This window comes from Antechinus flavipes, chromosome 4, assembly GCF_016432865.1.
Source record: "Antechinus flavipes isolate AdamAnt ecotype Samford, QLD, Australia chromosome 4, AdamAnt_v2, whole genome shotgun sequence".
NCBI classification, from domain to species: domain Eukaryota; kingdom Metazoa; phylum Chordata; class Mammalia; order Dasyuromorphia; family Dasyuridae; genus Antechinus; species Antechinus flavipes.
This window is the reverse complement of record NC_067401.1, coordinates 145869321-145884676: the sequence shown is the minus strand read 5'-3', so window position 1 is coordinate 145884676 and position 15356 is coordinate 145869321. Positions and strand designations below refer to the sequence as shown.

The 15356-nt window shown below is 38.3% G+C and overlaps 1 protein-coding gene across 7 annotated transcripts in view; it reads left to right on the top strand.

Moving 5' to 3' along the window:
* The window catches only part of STRADA (STE20 related adaptor alpha), a 40805-nt gene extending 25849 nt beyond the window's left edge, over positions 1–14956 (top strand). For 5 of the 7 annotated variants that reach the window (XM_051994996.1, XM_051994993.1, XM_051994995.1 and 2 more), the window contains 9 exons: positions 7330–7432; positions 7844–7965; positions 9925–10033; positions 10140–10263; positions 11503–11674; positions 12288–12392; positions 12960–13201; positions 13611–13653; positions 13975–14956. In XM_051994996.1, the coding sequence (XP_051850956.1) occupies positions 7330–7432; positions 7844–7965; positions 9925–10033; positions 10140–10263; positions 11503–11674; positions 12288–12392; positions 12960–13201; positions 13611–13653; positions 13975–14127 (1173 nt within the window). In that variant the 3' untranslated portion in view covers positions 14128–14956. Of the gene's footprint in view, positions 1–4412; positions 4685–7329; positions 7433–7843; positions 7966–9924; positions 10034–10139; positions 10264–11502; positions 11675–12287; positions 12393–12948; positions 13202–13610; positions 13654–13974 lie in introns of those variants that run through there. The other 2 variants (XM_051994999.1, XM_051995000.1) reach the window with 2 other exon arrangements.
* The last annotated feature ends 400 nt before the right edge of the window (positions 14957–15356 follow it).

Genomic DNA, 15356 nt, shown 5'->3' with positions numbered 1-15356 from the left:
TCCTAAAATTTGGTTACTATCTGCCCTTTGGTTTCTTAAGACATTGACACTATTGCCCTCAGCCTGTTACTGTTAAGTTTTGAGGCAATAAAAATTTTTTTCTACAGATTATAAAAAGTAAATCCTGGCACAAATCACCCATATTAAAAAAGGAGCCTGCAGTGGGAAATGTTTTATTATTTGAAAAATATTCAAGATACTAAAGACCTATATTATGCCACAAGACGTTACTCATTCTCTACTCTAGTGCTTTCTGAGTAAATAACACTTAATGTGCACAAATTTATACAGAGCCGTCTTGATTAAAAGTGATGAAAAATGTTGTGCCTTTTGCCAAACTGCTCAGGTTGGGTGAAGGATGTTGGTGGAAAGTTTTTCTTTGAGAAATTGTTACATTTTACTTCAACAAGCATTTGACAGCATACCCTTATACTTAAGATGTTTTTTGTGGTGATGTTGTTTTAGTATAGAAGCAGTTCTTTTCCACACTTGAATATTGCTTAATCCAAAGATCTGAACTGTTCCCTCTTTGATTAATGATATATTTATTCAGAATGTAATTCTAGTCTCGAGGTTTTTTTCCCTTATTATTTTAAAAGTTGTTTTTACACCAAACTTTATCCTGTGTGAAACCCTATGGTGAGTCTATTTATTAGTATGTAACATGTTCATTTTTACAATTTGTGGGGTCTTTTTTATTTTAAAGCCAAGCTCTCCTTTTATGTTTTCTAATACAGCAGGAATTTATTTTTCTTTCTGTCATAGAACAGTTAAAACATTTTTCCATTGGGAAAAAATGAGCAAAAAACTGTTAAGGTATTGAGAATACGTTGTGGTTATACATTGTGCTGGAAAAGTAGTGCTGAAAAAACTGTTATGTTTAACAAAAGTGGTTTAACTTTTTCCATTTGAGTTATAGTTTTTAGTTAAATCTGAAACATCTTAGAAAACTCTTTCACTATAATCCAGAGTTTTAGACTATTGTTAAGTTTTACTTCCTTGGCAATGTTTTCCCTTTGCTAAGTTTCTGTTTTCTTGTTTTAGGCTCTTCTTTTGTTGTGTGAAAATGTTAGTCATCCTGCACCTAGTATGTTTGAAAGATGCTGTGGGAGAGGAGATGATTGTGGCATCTAATTACAACTTTCCTTTTACCTCATATTTTCATTTTCCAGAATATAAATTACCTCATTAAATTAGGCCTTTAATCTTTTAAAAATTCAGTCTAACAAAGTTATTAAATGTAAGACTATACTAGGCATTGGAGGTACAAAGATGGGGGAGGGGGAATTCTTTCTTATCCACTGGAACTGCTGTCCAATTTAGCAAAGATGTTCGGGCCCAGATGGCAACAGAAATAAATTACTATAAAACAAGTCAGAATATCACATACCTAGGAAAAATAGAACTAGAGTAGTGTGAGACTGAAAAATACAGGAAACAATTCTAGATTGTGGGGAAGCTAAGAAGGTTTTGTAAAGGAGATGGTACCCCAAATTGAATTTCTAAGAGATAGAAACGAATTTCAAAAGGCATTTGGAAAGCTCTTCTCATTTATGGGAAGTACAAATATTCATATGCGTAATAGTAGAAGCCAGCAGAATAAGATGAATAATTCACTATTGCCAGAGCATGTGAGCATAGGTGCCTAGAAGGAGAATTTGAAGCTAGACTTTGTGGGAGCCTTGAAGGTCCATTTGAAAAATTTGCATGGGATCTTCTATGTAATGAGAGACCACTAAGCTAGAGGACTTAAATTTTCAAAAAGACAGTATGCATCATTTTCATGAAGAGTAGAATATTTTCCAGGCATAATCAATCATCATCTTGCTTAGTTAGAGAAGTGATGTCAAGTTTAGAAGTCAGAATGAGAGAAAACATACAAAGACCCTAGGTTTAGAGCTATTACTGTATTGTTATTCACTAGAAGTAGACAGTCTTATACTTCAGATCATATTCTGATTTATGGATCAGTCTTTAGTCATTGGACTTTGAGTCAGGAAGACCTGAGTCCTAAATCTTGCTTCAGACACTTTAGTAGAGCAGAATATGTTTCTGTACCATAGATCTAAGCTTGCTTAAGTGAGTTACAAGAGCTTGATAAAACCTTAGGAGCACTTAGTGACTTCAGCCAAACTTAGTAGGGCTTGCAGAGCAGGAATTAAGATCCTTGACTGACCAGAGTGCAAAGCAGAATTTGGGGTTGAAATAATGGGATACTTGAGAATCAAATTGACTTATCAGAGGAGTCTTGTTTTTGCTACCCTTTATTTTTTTTTATTTTTTTAAATAACTTTTTATTGACAGAACCCATGCCAGGGTAATTTTTTACATTATCCCTTGCACTCACTTCTGTTCCAATTTTTCCCTTCCCTCCCTCCACCTCCTCCCCCAGATTGCAAGCAGTCTTTTACATGTTGAATAGGTTACTGTATATCCTAGATATATCCTAGATACAATATATGTGTGCAGAACCAAACAGTTTTCTTGTTGCACAGAGAGAATTGGATTCAGATGGTATAAATAACCTGGGAAGAAAAACAAAATGCAAGAAGTTTATATTCATTTCCCAGTGTTCTTTCTTTGGGTGTAGCTGCTTCTGTCCATCCTTGATCAATTGAAACTGAATTAGCTCTCTTTATCAAAGAGATCCACTTCCATCAGAATACATCCTCAAACAGTATTGTTGTTGAGGTATATAATGATCTCCTGGTTCTGCTCATTTTACTTAGCATCAGTTCATGTAAGTCTCGCCAGTCCTCTCTGTATTCATCCTGCTGGTTATTCCTTACAGAACAATAATATTCCATAACATTCATATACCACAATTTACTCAACCATTCTCCAATTGATGGGCATCCATTCATTTTCCAACTTCTAGCCACTACAAACAAGGCTGCACAAATATTTTGGCACATACAGGTCCCTTTCCTTTCTTCAGTATCTCTTTGGGGTATAAGCCCAGTAGAAATACTGCTGGATCAAAGGGTATGCACAGTTTGATAACTTTTTGAGCATAATTACAAATTGCTCTCCAGAATGGCTGGATGTGTTCACAATTCCACCAACAATGTATCAGTGTCCCTGTTTTCCCACATCCCCTCCAATATTCCGCATTATCTTTCCCTGACACTCCAGCCAATCTGACAGGTGTATAGTGGTATCTCAGAGTTGTCTTCATTTTTTACTACCCTTTAAAAAGAAATCTCAACTTGTTACAGAGGTGGTATGTAAAAACTAAAAAAAATAGAGAATAAGCATGTCTTAGAATGTGATCTGATCTTGATAATTCCAAACTTCTTCTTATTCCTCGATTATGCTTCTCCTTTCTTCCACCCTTCCTGCCATTGTGAAACTTATAATGTAACCAGTACATAGCATCTACAGTATTTTGAATTTACTGTAACAAAATTTTGTGCAAGTTACAGTAGCCACTAAATATTCTCAGCATTTACTCTCACTATAGATGCAGAACACAGATAAATTTTGAGTCAAACCTGGCAAAAACTATTGGTTTCAACTTCCTGCTTCAGATAGTATTATCTGCACCATTGCTTGAGTGTTGCACAAGGAATGGTCATAGGGCAGGCTTCAGAAAGAATTAGTTTTAAGGTGCCTAGATAATCAGTATCTGGATAATGAAGAGATAATTGAATTAATAATTGGTTCTCTCTTCCCTTATATTCATTGCCAGATTTCTTCTGTTTCAATATTATAAGGGATGAATATGGCTTAGACTTGGTTTGTTTTCCCTTTAATAATGTTAGTGTTTCAAAAATACCATTCTCTGGATATCATGGACCCCACAAGGCATTATGACATGATAGTAGACTAGGAATTAGAAGGTTTGTTTAATCTTGGCTTTGTCATTAACTAACTGTGTGAATTTAGGGAAGATATTTAACCATTTTAAGTTTCAATGTCTTGTTTGTAAAATAGGGATAATAATAATCATTATTATCTTTTTATGTTTTATTTTCCTGTATTAAATGAGATGTCAGAATGATTTGAGAGTGTAAGGTTCTATATAAATGTAAAATAATATTATTTCAAAAGATGTGATTTCATCAATATGGATTATCATTTCTGCCAACCTATAGCACATATCCTCTACACCTTAGTAATTAGTTTTATGAGTTGTGGTCAAGAGCCTTTATCTTTCATTCCTTTTGGTGATGAAGTGGTATTAGTACTATTGTTATTAAAACTTGATAATAGACTCAATTAAGCCAGATCATCCCTAGAACATTGGAAGAGGTACTGGAAAAAAATTGGAAAAGATCTGTCAGGATTTCTATAGTACACTTATTTTCTCCATTAATGGCAGTGGAGCTACCACATTTGAATTCTGACATCACAATCCCCAGTGTGTTGCATGAGAGTCTTTCTTACTGCTTATGGCACTAAGGAAAACAAAAACAGGAAGAGTTACTCTAGAAAATTTGATGGTATATACAGAAAAGGGCCATTGTGGAGGCAGCAACATTTTCAGGATGTTGAGAGACTGATTCTCAAGATATATGAAAGAGGGAAGGGTACCAATTTTTTTTTTAACTCACTGTTATACTACCTAAGAAAAATAATTAAGGAAATACCAATAACTACTAACCCATATGCCTATTTTCCCAACTATACAAGACCTTTATGAGAAGAAGCTACATACATATCAAGGGCATCTTTAGTTAAGGTAATACTTTTAATTGATGCCTTTTATCTTTACATCATGATCTTCTACATAGTCTTCTCCAGTTTGAACTCTGTCCTGTAAAATTAAGCTATGTCATATATATTTTACATTGTCTACAATATTTGGCCATAGTAGTTATCAGTATCTCTGCCATGAGAAAGAATGTTTCATTCTTAGACTGGCAGTTTTTCTTGGGCAATATTTAATAGCAGACTACATTTTTATCATCAAACAATTAATTGAAAGATTTGGAGAATACAGGATCCCATTGTGTTTGTTTGCTTGTTTATTTGTTTTATTATTAGAAAGAATTTAATTTATTATAACAGAATTTTATCTCAGATTCTTTCAACAAAGTGTTTTCCATGAATCTGTAAAAATCTTATATGATTCCTTGAAAGATACAATAGCAGAGTGAACTTTATTTGACTACCTGATTATTCATATCAGTTATGGTATAAAACAGAAAGACTTAGGCTTGCCAGTATGCCCAGTATAAATAGAAAATGGAAGAGGAATTCCCTGTAGATGATGAAGTCCTCCAGATGTTCTTGTTTGCATATAAGATTGTATTAAGATCTACTTCATTATATAGCTTCTTAAGTGAGGGCTTTAATCTAGCAGAGTTCAGCCTAACTGTCCACATAGGATAAATAAGTGGATGGAGAATACTTAGGCCTTGATTACAATATATAGTTGGATAGATAGCCAATTGAACTAGTTCATCAGCACATATTTTGCACAGAAATGCAGATAATGAACTGAGCCCAGAAATGAATTGGGAGAGGATGCCTATAGTAGTTGAAAAATATTCAGTGCTTTTAATGACTCTAAGCTTCTCCCTGAAACTTTTCCTGATGGTACCCTATGAGTACAAATCATGGAATACCACAATTCACAAAATTAAAGTTAGGGGATTCACAAAGGATAAAAGATAGCAAGTAGGCATGATTAGGTATTATTATATTACCATCACAAAATTATGCAGAACAGCATTTAAAATATAATCAGAAATGTCTGTCTACAAAGGGAGATAGGTTGGTCATTGGTTCCCAAATATATAATGCCATGAGATCCAAAAGAAGTCAACCTTCCCACTCCCAGCACATTGGGTGAACTCACTATGAAGTATATGTGAGAGGATATGGGCAAGAATCAAACAGAATGAGTTGCAGTCTTGTTGGCTGGAAAGAGTATCCCTACTGAGATCATAGATTCATCAGAGGTGCAGTGGGAAAAGCTCCAAACCAGAATTCAGATTTCCTGTCTACCTCTTACTGTCTTGAACAAGCTATTTAATCTCCTTGGACCTTAATTTCCTCATGTATAAGATGAAATGGTTGGACTAGATGATCTTCCAGGTCCCTTCTAGCCCTACCTGTATGATCTTGGGAGGGGGAAAAAGTAGTAGTAGTGGTGGTAGTTGTAATAGTAGTAAATGGTGGTAGTGGTGGTGGTGGTTGATAGTGTATGTGAGAAAGAATGTGAAATAGGAATTGAAATTATTCCTGCTCAAGTTGCTTTCCATTTTAATTGAGTGGCTTCCTTGAGGAAGGGATGAAGACAACCCTCTTCTCCAGATTTTTTTACTTTTAAGACAAAGCTTTTTAAACTGTGGTTCACAACCTCATATGGGGTTGCATAACTGAATGTGAGGGTGCAGAATTATGATTCATTATCAATAAATGTTTGATTTGAACACCTATTTTATATATCTATATCCCCAGATTTGCATAAAAATTTCTCCAATGAACAGGGGTCACAAGTGGAAAAAATTTAGGAATTCCTGGTTTAAGCAATTATATAAACCATATTAACAGATACAGGTTTGGAGAAGTAACTCAAACCCACTATGCTGGATTCCTCCCCACCTGTTTATATTTCTTCCCACTTGTCTACATTTTTTACATTCAGGCATTCTTGGGCAACTTTATTTTAGGATCTTAAAGTCCTTGTTACCTTATGTGTGATTCTCACATCCTAACCAGCTGAGTTTTGACCTAATTTTGAGCATAAGTTTGCTTATGTAGGGGATTGTGGCAGAACAAATTACTGCTTCTCTCTCTTATTTAAGTTGGTACTGCAGTTGCTCTCAACTTAAAAATATAGAGAATACACTAAATATTTACCCTCTGGTTTGAGAGGGACAGTTTACCATTTAAGATTGTGAGGGAATAGTGAAGGACCTGAAAAACAAGATTATAGTGCAGAAAGAAGACTCAACTTCCCATATAAATGTGCCATTCTTGGGAGACCCCTCCTATGGAAAGAATTGTCAGTCAAGAAGGGATAATGAGTTTTTTCAAACGTCAAATCAAATTAAATATTAGATGGAACTGATCCTTAACACTCATCACTGGCACTTCTACTTTGAGTCAGAGTGAAGAGTAATAATCTCTTAAGAGTCATTTGTTCTGATATCAGTGCCAGTTAATATGTTAAACTGTACATTACCAGTTTAGCAATTGTTTTTCCCTTCACATAACCCCAACAGTAGAACATTCTTCCTTCATCTTTGTGTCAGGTTTACCACACTGGCTTATGTACTACTTTTTCATCATTGGTTTTAAGTACCATATCCTCACCAGAAATCTTTTCCATATTCTTTGTTTTGACTTTTTTTTCTCTCTCTCTTTCTTCTCTAGACCAATGACTCGAGCTCAGAATCGATAGCATCCTCCCCTAAACAGGACACCATGAGCAGTTTTCTGCCAGAGGGCAGGTGTTATGAACTGCTCAGAATCATAGGTAATGGTGCTTAAGAGTTCAGAGATGTCTCCCTTTTTCTGGAACAAGATGTGTCATGTTTCAAGCAACTGCTATACCTATTTTAGTATCTGCAGTTGGAATGTGCTCCAGGGACAGTTATCCAGCTATCAAAGTCTACAGTACAAGTTGGCTGTTGATAGCTTATCTAATATTTAATGAATTTGCATTAAAATTACATATTAATATAGTCAGGTATTCCTGTGGCCTCCCACTTCCAAATTGTTACATGTCTCTCATAAAACCTTTAAAAAAAAGAAGTTTCTATTTTTTTGTCCTCTATCCTTCCATGGAGCATGTTTTCTGATTTCTTGGGTGCCTTTTTTTCCCCATAAAAATTATGGAAACTTGTAATTTTTGACTCTGTTAATGGAATTTCTACTTTTCGTTCAGGCAAAGGGTTTGAGGAGTTGATGACGGTGAATTTAGCCAGGTACAAACCAACAGGAGAGCATGTCACAATACGGAGGATTAACTTAGAGGCTTGTACCAATGAGATGGTGACCTACTTACAGGTAATCAAGCACTTTATAGATACTTGCCATGTATCAGGCACTTGAGTAGACGCTAGAAGTAGAAAGTAAAATAGTTGTTGCTTTCTGGGATCTTACTTTCTATCGGTGAAAATGTTGAAATACAACTATGTACCCCAAAAATGCATAAGGTAGGGGATGGGGGAAGTAGGAAGATTAGAAAACTTTGGAGGTAAGGAGAGAAGCTTCATGCAGAAGGTGATTCTCAAGCTGAATCTCAAAGATAACTAGAGATTCTAAGAGGAGAGATGAGGTAATAGAACCCTGCTTAAGGACATGAGAGAAGCTCTTATTTAAAACTAGAAAGCTTTGACAATATATTCTTGGTCCCAGTAAACCTCCAGAAAATAGTCCTTTAAAAATCAGGTGACAGAAAAATTGGAAAAACATTAGACTGTTAAACGGCTACAGTAGCCATTATTGATCACTCTGGGACTTCTTGTGCCCTGGGAAAGCTTACTGACTACTATTGACTTTGTGCAGCTAAGATTCTCTAATCATCTCTTAAGACTTTTGCACTCTTCTCACTTTTGCCCTCTTCTGGATCTGAAAAGTATGGGAAATCCAGCATGGAAAGAGGTCCTTTTGTCCCATATATATTACCCTACTTTATATTGGTGGTAAATATATTCTTTCATATTTATAACAAATTAGCCAAATGATTTAAGCAAGTGTTTACCTTCTCATCAATACAATAAAATGATTCTATTTGGGTCTGATCCCATCACTGTTGTGTAGATGGTTGTGGAAGCATAATCTGGCTTAAATAAATTTATTTTTAAAGTTCATTCATCTCTTTCCTGCATTCTATCTAAATTAGCATCCATCAGAGGGGGCCTTTGGTAGCTCCCTGGATTTCCAACTAATCACCAGTTGGTATGTGTTAGAATGGAAAAGGAATCAGAAGCAAGATCCAATATGGTTTTTTGGAGCCAAATGTCATTTGTTCTAGATGACTGATGGTTTTTCTCTAGTACAGCAGATACAGCTAGTCTGTGTTTCATAAACCTTGACAGTTTGATCCCTGATTTCAGTAGAATTTTGAATTTCATAGTGATAAGATTTATACAGATGCTTTTGAGGAATGGACCTCCCAATTTGAGAAAGTTTGCTGAGGAAATTTATTTTCCAATGTCCAATCTCATTTTTTCCTTCTTTTGATTCCTCCCTACCATGCCTCCACTTATTAGATCTATTTTAACAAGATAGTACATGTATTTTATTGCTTATTGCAGGGGCTCTCTTAGCATTTTTTGTGCTGTGGACTCTTCAGAATCATGCTTTTAAATGCAAAAAAAATAAAAATGGCAGTATAATAACCACAACAACAACAACAAAAAACCCTCTACAATCCAGAGATTTTTGAAAACAGTGGTTTATTTTTTTCTCATTCAAATTCATGGGACCCCTGAAATCTATCAGCAGATCTTTTGGGGAGGTGAAGGGTTGTCTATGGACTCCAGGATAACAACCCCTGCTTTAAGCAGATTTCTGTGTCCCACTGTTTGGATCTTTCCATCATGGCTGCATTAGACCTTGGATAGAATGATCATGAAGCTGCTCCAAACTTTTAAGTTTCCACATTAGAAAGGTGATAGATTTCTAGAGCCTCTTTCTTCTGTTGAAACAATTTCCCTTTTTGTTAGAAGACTGAGGGATAGTTTGCTGCAGCCCCTCCATTTTATCAGATCCTTGGGCAGACTTTTGAATCACCTGATAATTTTTTTTGTCTGTATATCTAGGACTAAAATAAGGTTATGCTATATTTCTAAAGTATTGAGGAAGTCACTTGTAGCAGTGGAGGAGGGATTCTCTTATGTTTTGAAGGGAACTCTCCAAGCTTCTTTTAAAGCTAGTTCACAGCAAGATCATCACTTATCTTGAGAACTACTTTCTTGGTTTTTCTTGGCCCTGATTCTCACTCTTATCCATTCTTTTCAGGGAGAACTTCATGTCTCTAAGCTCTTCAACCATCCCAACATTGTGCCATATCGAGCCACCTTCATTGCTGACAATGAGCTATGGGTTGTCACTTCCTTCATGGCATATGGTCAGTGGGAAGAAATCTCTTCTATAGAACTAAATACCCTTTTATTTGTAAATCATATTCATTCATTGACCTATTACCCATCTCCTACCTGTATTTGTTTCTTTAGGTTCTGCAAAGGATCTCATCTGTTCACAATTCATGGATGGCATGAATGAGTTGGCAATTGCATACATCTTGCAAGGGGTGTTAAAGGCACTAGACTACATCCATCATATGGGCTATGTACACAGGTACAGAGAGACCTGGGCCTGGGGAGTTTTCTACTTTGATAAGGATGTCTAGAATTATAACTCCTGAACACCAAGCTTCTGACCCTGCTTCTAACTTGACAGATTAGAAAATTCCTTATACCAAACCTACATTTGCCTTTCAACAATATTCAGTCAGTTCTGCTCTCTGGAGCCAAGCAAAACAAATGTAAACCTTCCGCGTGACAAGTTTCATATATTTAATGACAGCTACTACGTTCCCCTAAGTCTTTTCTTCATCCAGTCCTATGACAGATCCTTCCCCAGCCCATTTTCCCTCCTCTGGACATCCTCCAGCTTATCAGTGTCTTCTCTAAAACGGAGCCTCCAGAACCAAAAACAGTATTTCTAATATGGTTTGACCAGATGGGATAAAATAGAACCAAACATCTTCATCCTGGTCCTGATGGTGCCTTAATGCATCCCGAGGTTGCTTTTACTTTCTTGGCTATTGTATTGAAGGTGCCCCCAGATCTTTTTCAGACAAATTACTGTCTGGCCAACCATGTTTCCCTGGTCTTGTACTTGAAATTATAAGCCAAGAGGAACCTTGGAGGACTTTTTGCCTGATCTCATTTTATAGATGCCCTTAAAGGTTACATGACTTTAACCAAGTTCACAAGTAGTTAATTATTAGAGATGGGGTCTTGTGAAGTGTATTTGTTGAGCTCAAATGTTAATTAAAATTCCTATTAAGTTTCATATTATTAGATTGAGCCTGGTGTTATGGACTGTCAGCATATTTTCGAATCCCAATTCTTCCATCTGGTCATCCTGCCCAGCTTTGTATCATCTGAAAATTGTATAAAAGTCAGTAGGTATAATGAGGCAAATCACTATCCCTTTATATAGGCTAGTTTTCCCATCTGTAAAGAGGAATTCATGATGACTTGGGCTGAGGAATTGTGACTTCAAGTTAATAAAAGAAATAGTTTTTCCCTTTTCCACACAGCTTAGTACTATGCATTATTTATGGTGATCATTTGGCTGTATTCAGTATATTTCTTGGTAAATGGATCCTAGAACTTGTGTGTGCACTGAGTATGGTGCTGTCTCTGAGGCCTAATAAGTAGGGGGCAGCTGGGGGGATGAGGAGGGAGTCGGCCTTCTTCCTTATTTGTGGGAGGAAGCTAACTTGCACAAACCTCCAGACTCATGGGTTTGAAAGGAAAGTTTCTTTGGAATTCCATTGTCGATGTGACCACATGACACCTTCTGTAGGAGTGTTAAAGCCAGCCACATCCTGATCTCAGCTGACGGGAAGGTCTACCTGTCAGGCCTTCGCAGCAGTCTCAGCATGATCAGCCATGGTCAGCGGCAGCGAGTTGTCCATGACTTCCCCAAATACAGCATCAAGGTCCTGCCTTGGCTTAGTCCTGAGGTTCTCCAGCAGGTATGGACACCGGATTCTGGGGATTCCACCTTTAGATTGCCAAGAGACAATAAAGCTTTCAGACCGGATTGGGATTGGAAAGAATGAAAGAATATTCTTGGGCAGACTAGCCTTCATTTTAGAGAGAAATCTCAATGACTAATTGACTGTTTTCCACATTTTACAGGAAGACTTAGGCTTTTCTTTTCTGGTAATCCCAAAGTTAGATGTAATGACTTCTTTCCTTTGTGGCCTTTGTCTCTACTTTCCTCTCATCACAAAGGTCTGCTGGACTAGAGGAGAGTAACAGAAACGCAGGCTCTGCCTTAGGGGAAGAGTTAGCATTTGGTAATTCCCATGAGATAGAAATTGTTTGGATTGATTCTGGAAACCCAGTAGCCCAGTATTTCTTTCTACTTTTAGCCATCAGCAACCATTTGTTCCTTTTAAAATAATGTAACAGCTCATCAGCAGTTAACTCTCTTTCCAATAATGTGGGCAAGCAATACTTCAGTAGCTGGTGCTGTTTTTGAGATTAGCATTCTTTTCCTTTCCCTGGTCCTTATCCCCATCCCTAAGAGCAGAGACCAAGGCTCCAGATGGAGTGACCTGTGGCTGTTCTCTCCTGACTTAGAATCTTCAGGGTTATGATGCCAAATCTGACATCTACAGTGTGGGAATCACAGCCTGTGAGCTGGCCAATGGCCACGTCCCCTTTAAGGACATGCCTGCCACCCAGGTAAGTCGAGATTGCCTGGCTCCTCCACTCCTGACCTGCCCCGACCTTGCTTGCTCTGCTGCCCCTGCTCAGAATTGGCTCAGGAAGAGCACTACAAGAAGCTGTGAATAGGACGTTTTTGAACCGAACTGAAATTTTACTTAGAGCACTTTGGGGATTGGGGAGGAATAAATCCTGTGATTAGAAGTGAAATTGTTGCTGCCCCAACTATGGGGGAGAGTTCTGTTGCTAGAGGTTCTTTATTCTTTATATATGGAATAAAGGGCTAGATCTTTCTTGCTGTGGAAAACAGAAGACATAATCCTCCTTTCCAGCTCCTTTTTGAGGTAACCCATTTACCTAGCTCTAGTGGACAGTATTGCTCTAAACAAGTTAAGCTTATCCCACCTTCCCCATCCATTTCCTTATTCATAAAGATTCCCATTTGTGCATTATGGCATTTTGCGGGGAAGGGAAGATCCTTTAAGCTCAGTTTCCAGGGCTGCTGAAGAGTCCTAGTTTTAATGTTGGTGGGGCAGAAATCATGTAACATTTTGTCAATTAACTAATCAAACAGGCCTTTCACAGATGCTTCTGGAAAAGCTAAATGGAACAGTACCCTGCCTGCTGGATACCACCACCATCCCTGCTGAGGAGCTGACCATGAATACCTCACGTTCAGGGGCCAACTCTGGCCTAAATGAGAGTCTTGCTGCCAGCACGACCCGGAACTCCAATGGGGACTCCCCTCCACATCCTTACCATCGCACTTTCTCACCACATTTCCACCACTTTGTGGAGCAATGTCTACAACGCAGTCCAGACCTCAGGTAGTGCCTCTTAAGCTTGGGCTTAGGCAGGGAGTTAGGGGGGAGAGGCGTGCTTTTTAAAGAATAGAAGACCCTGGACTTCAGCTCCCAGTTTGGGAGTTGTGGTAGGTTGGAAATTTACATCTTCTCTGATAATGTACTTCATTCCTTAACAAAAAAAAAAAAAAATCCAGTATTCAATGGGGATTGAGAGGACAGTGGACATGCTTTTAAAAAGCAAAAACAGAAAACTTTAATTGCCATCTCTCTTTGCCATTGTGATTAAGGCAGGCAGGCGAGGTATAAGTGGCAGAGCTGTGGGAGCAGCCTCTTTACCCCAAGTCTCTCAGGATAACCACTCCAGAAGATGTCTGGATAAAATTCTAACCTGGGACAGCTGAAGTAACTAGGCTTTTTCCTCTCTCTATAGGCCGAGTGCCAGCACCCTACTGAACCATTCTTTTTTCAAGCAGGTATTGTAGCCCCTTTCCTTATTTTCACAATTTCATAAGTTTATTTTCACTTGACCAGAGTTCTGACAATCACTTACCACCTTTTTAGCTGAACATCCTAAGATATTGTCTCCAACTTCTTTAGGGATAGGAGACATTGCCTGATGAATTCAACAGGCATTTAAACCTTTAAATTTAAAACAGTTTTCATTTTCCATAGCGTCGACTTAAGAGTGACAATTTTCTTAGAGAGTTTCTTGGTTTAAGGGCCTTTCTATTCCTCCTATACAGTTTTCTGTTCTAAAAAGCATTTTGAAATGTTTGTTTGGTTTTTTTTCCCAGATTAAACGACGGGCCTCAGAGGCCCTACCTGAATTGCTCCGCCCTGTTACACCCATCACCAACTTTGAAGGCAGCCAACCCCAGGACCCTAGTGGTATCTTTGGCCTAGTATCAGGCCTGGATGAGCTGGAGATGGACGACTGGGATTTCTGATCCCCTGGAAGCTGTTTGTTCCCCAAATCCCTGAAGACTTGAGGGGGTGTGGGGCCATTCCCTAAGGGTTAGGGCTTTCATGCCCTCCTGAATACAGATTGTGTGGAAAGGAAGGACAGTTCTGATGAGAGAGCTGACTGCTTTCTGGTTGGGGGAGGTGGTTGTGGCTGGGCACCCTGCCCTTTGCTGCTCCAGGGCCAGAGGGTACAAGTGAATTCCAGTATCTAGGGGTCAAAAGCAGCCAAGCATCTAACAGTCTCTCTTGAGGTTTAATTCACCTCTGTCTGAGTCTGAGAGGGAATGGGAAAGAAGATGGAGGGGAAAGATGTTTGGGGCCTTGAAGGCTGAAGCCTGATTCCTAGGATTCCTAGAGCTAATCAAGGGAGCTATATTCCCTCCCTTTTCTAACCCCTTCCCCTACCTACCTTTACCCTGGAACAGGTTAGCATCTTCCATAGAGAGAAAAATTGAGGAACCCAGTCTCCTTCTGAAACCCTCTTTTAGAGCAGAAAAGAGGGTTGGTTTGTTTTTTAATCCGTATTAATCTCCTATCATCCTGCTGCAGCAGGGACAGCTCGATCTAGCACAAACCTCTGCTAAGGCTCAGGGTCCTGGCATTTTAACCTTAGAGCCTTTGTTGTCTTCCTGCAGGTCACCTGGGTTCCCAACCTTTCCCTGCCAATAGTGAGCCTTCTCAGAGCCACTGGCCACCTGCCTTGGTGCTTTCCCCAAAGGCCATTCGTGGCTTCTGGGTTTAACCTAAGGCTCAATCTCTCCAGCTATTTGTTAGTTTTGTTGCCAACATAAATTAAAATTTTCAATGAGTCCATGAGGTGTGACATCCTTTCCTTTTTTCTCCTATCAACTCAGGGATTGCAGCAATTCTTTCTGTTCTTTGCTTACAGCCATTGACATGTTGGTTAAAAACTATTTCCAATCTTATATTTTCATTTAGAAATAAGTCATGGAAGGGTATTGTCCTCTTTGATAAACCCCCAGATTAGAGATATAGCCTTGTCTAATAAACCATTATAGACTTGTCATCCATTCATTTAACTGAACCATTTTGGAAATTGTAGGATCCACCACTTCTCCCTGCCTTCCCCCAGGCTGGGGAGCCTCAGTTGTGAAAACCAGGACTGTAGGATCCTTACCCATTAGTAGAGGAATTGATAGAAGATAATGTTACTCAAGCGTACAATGGATAGAGTGCCAGACTTCAAACATGC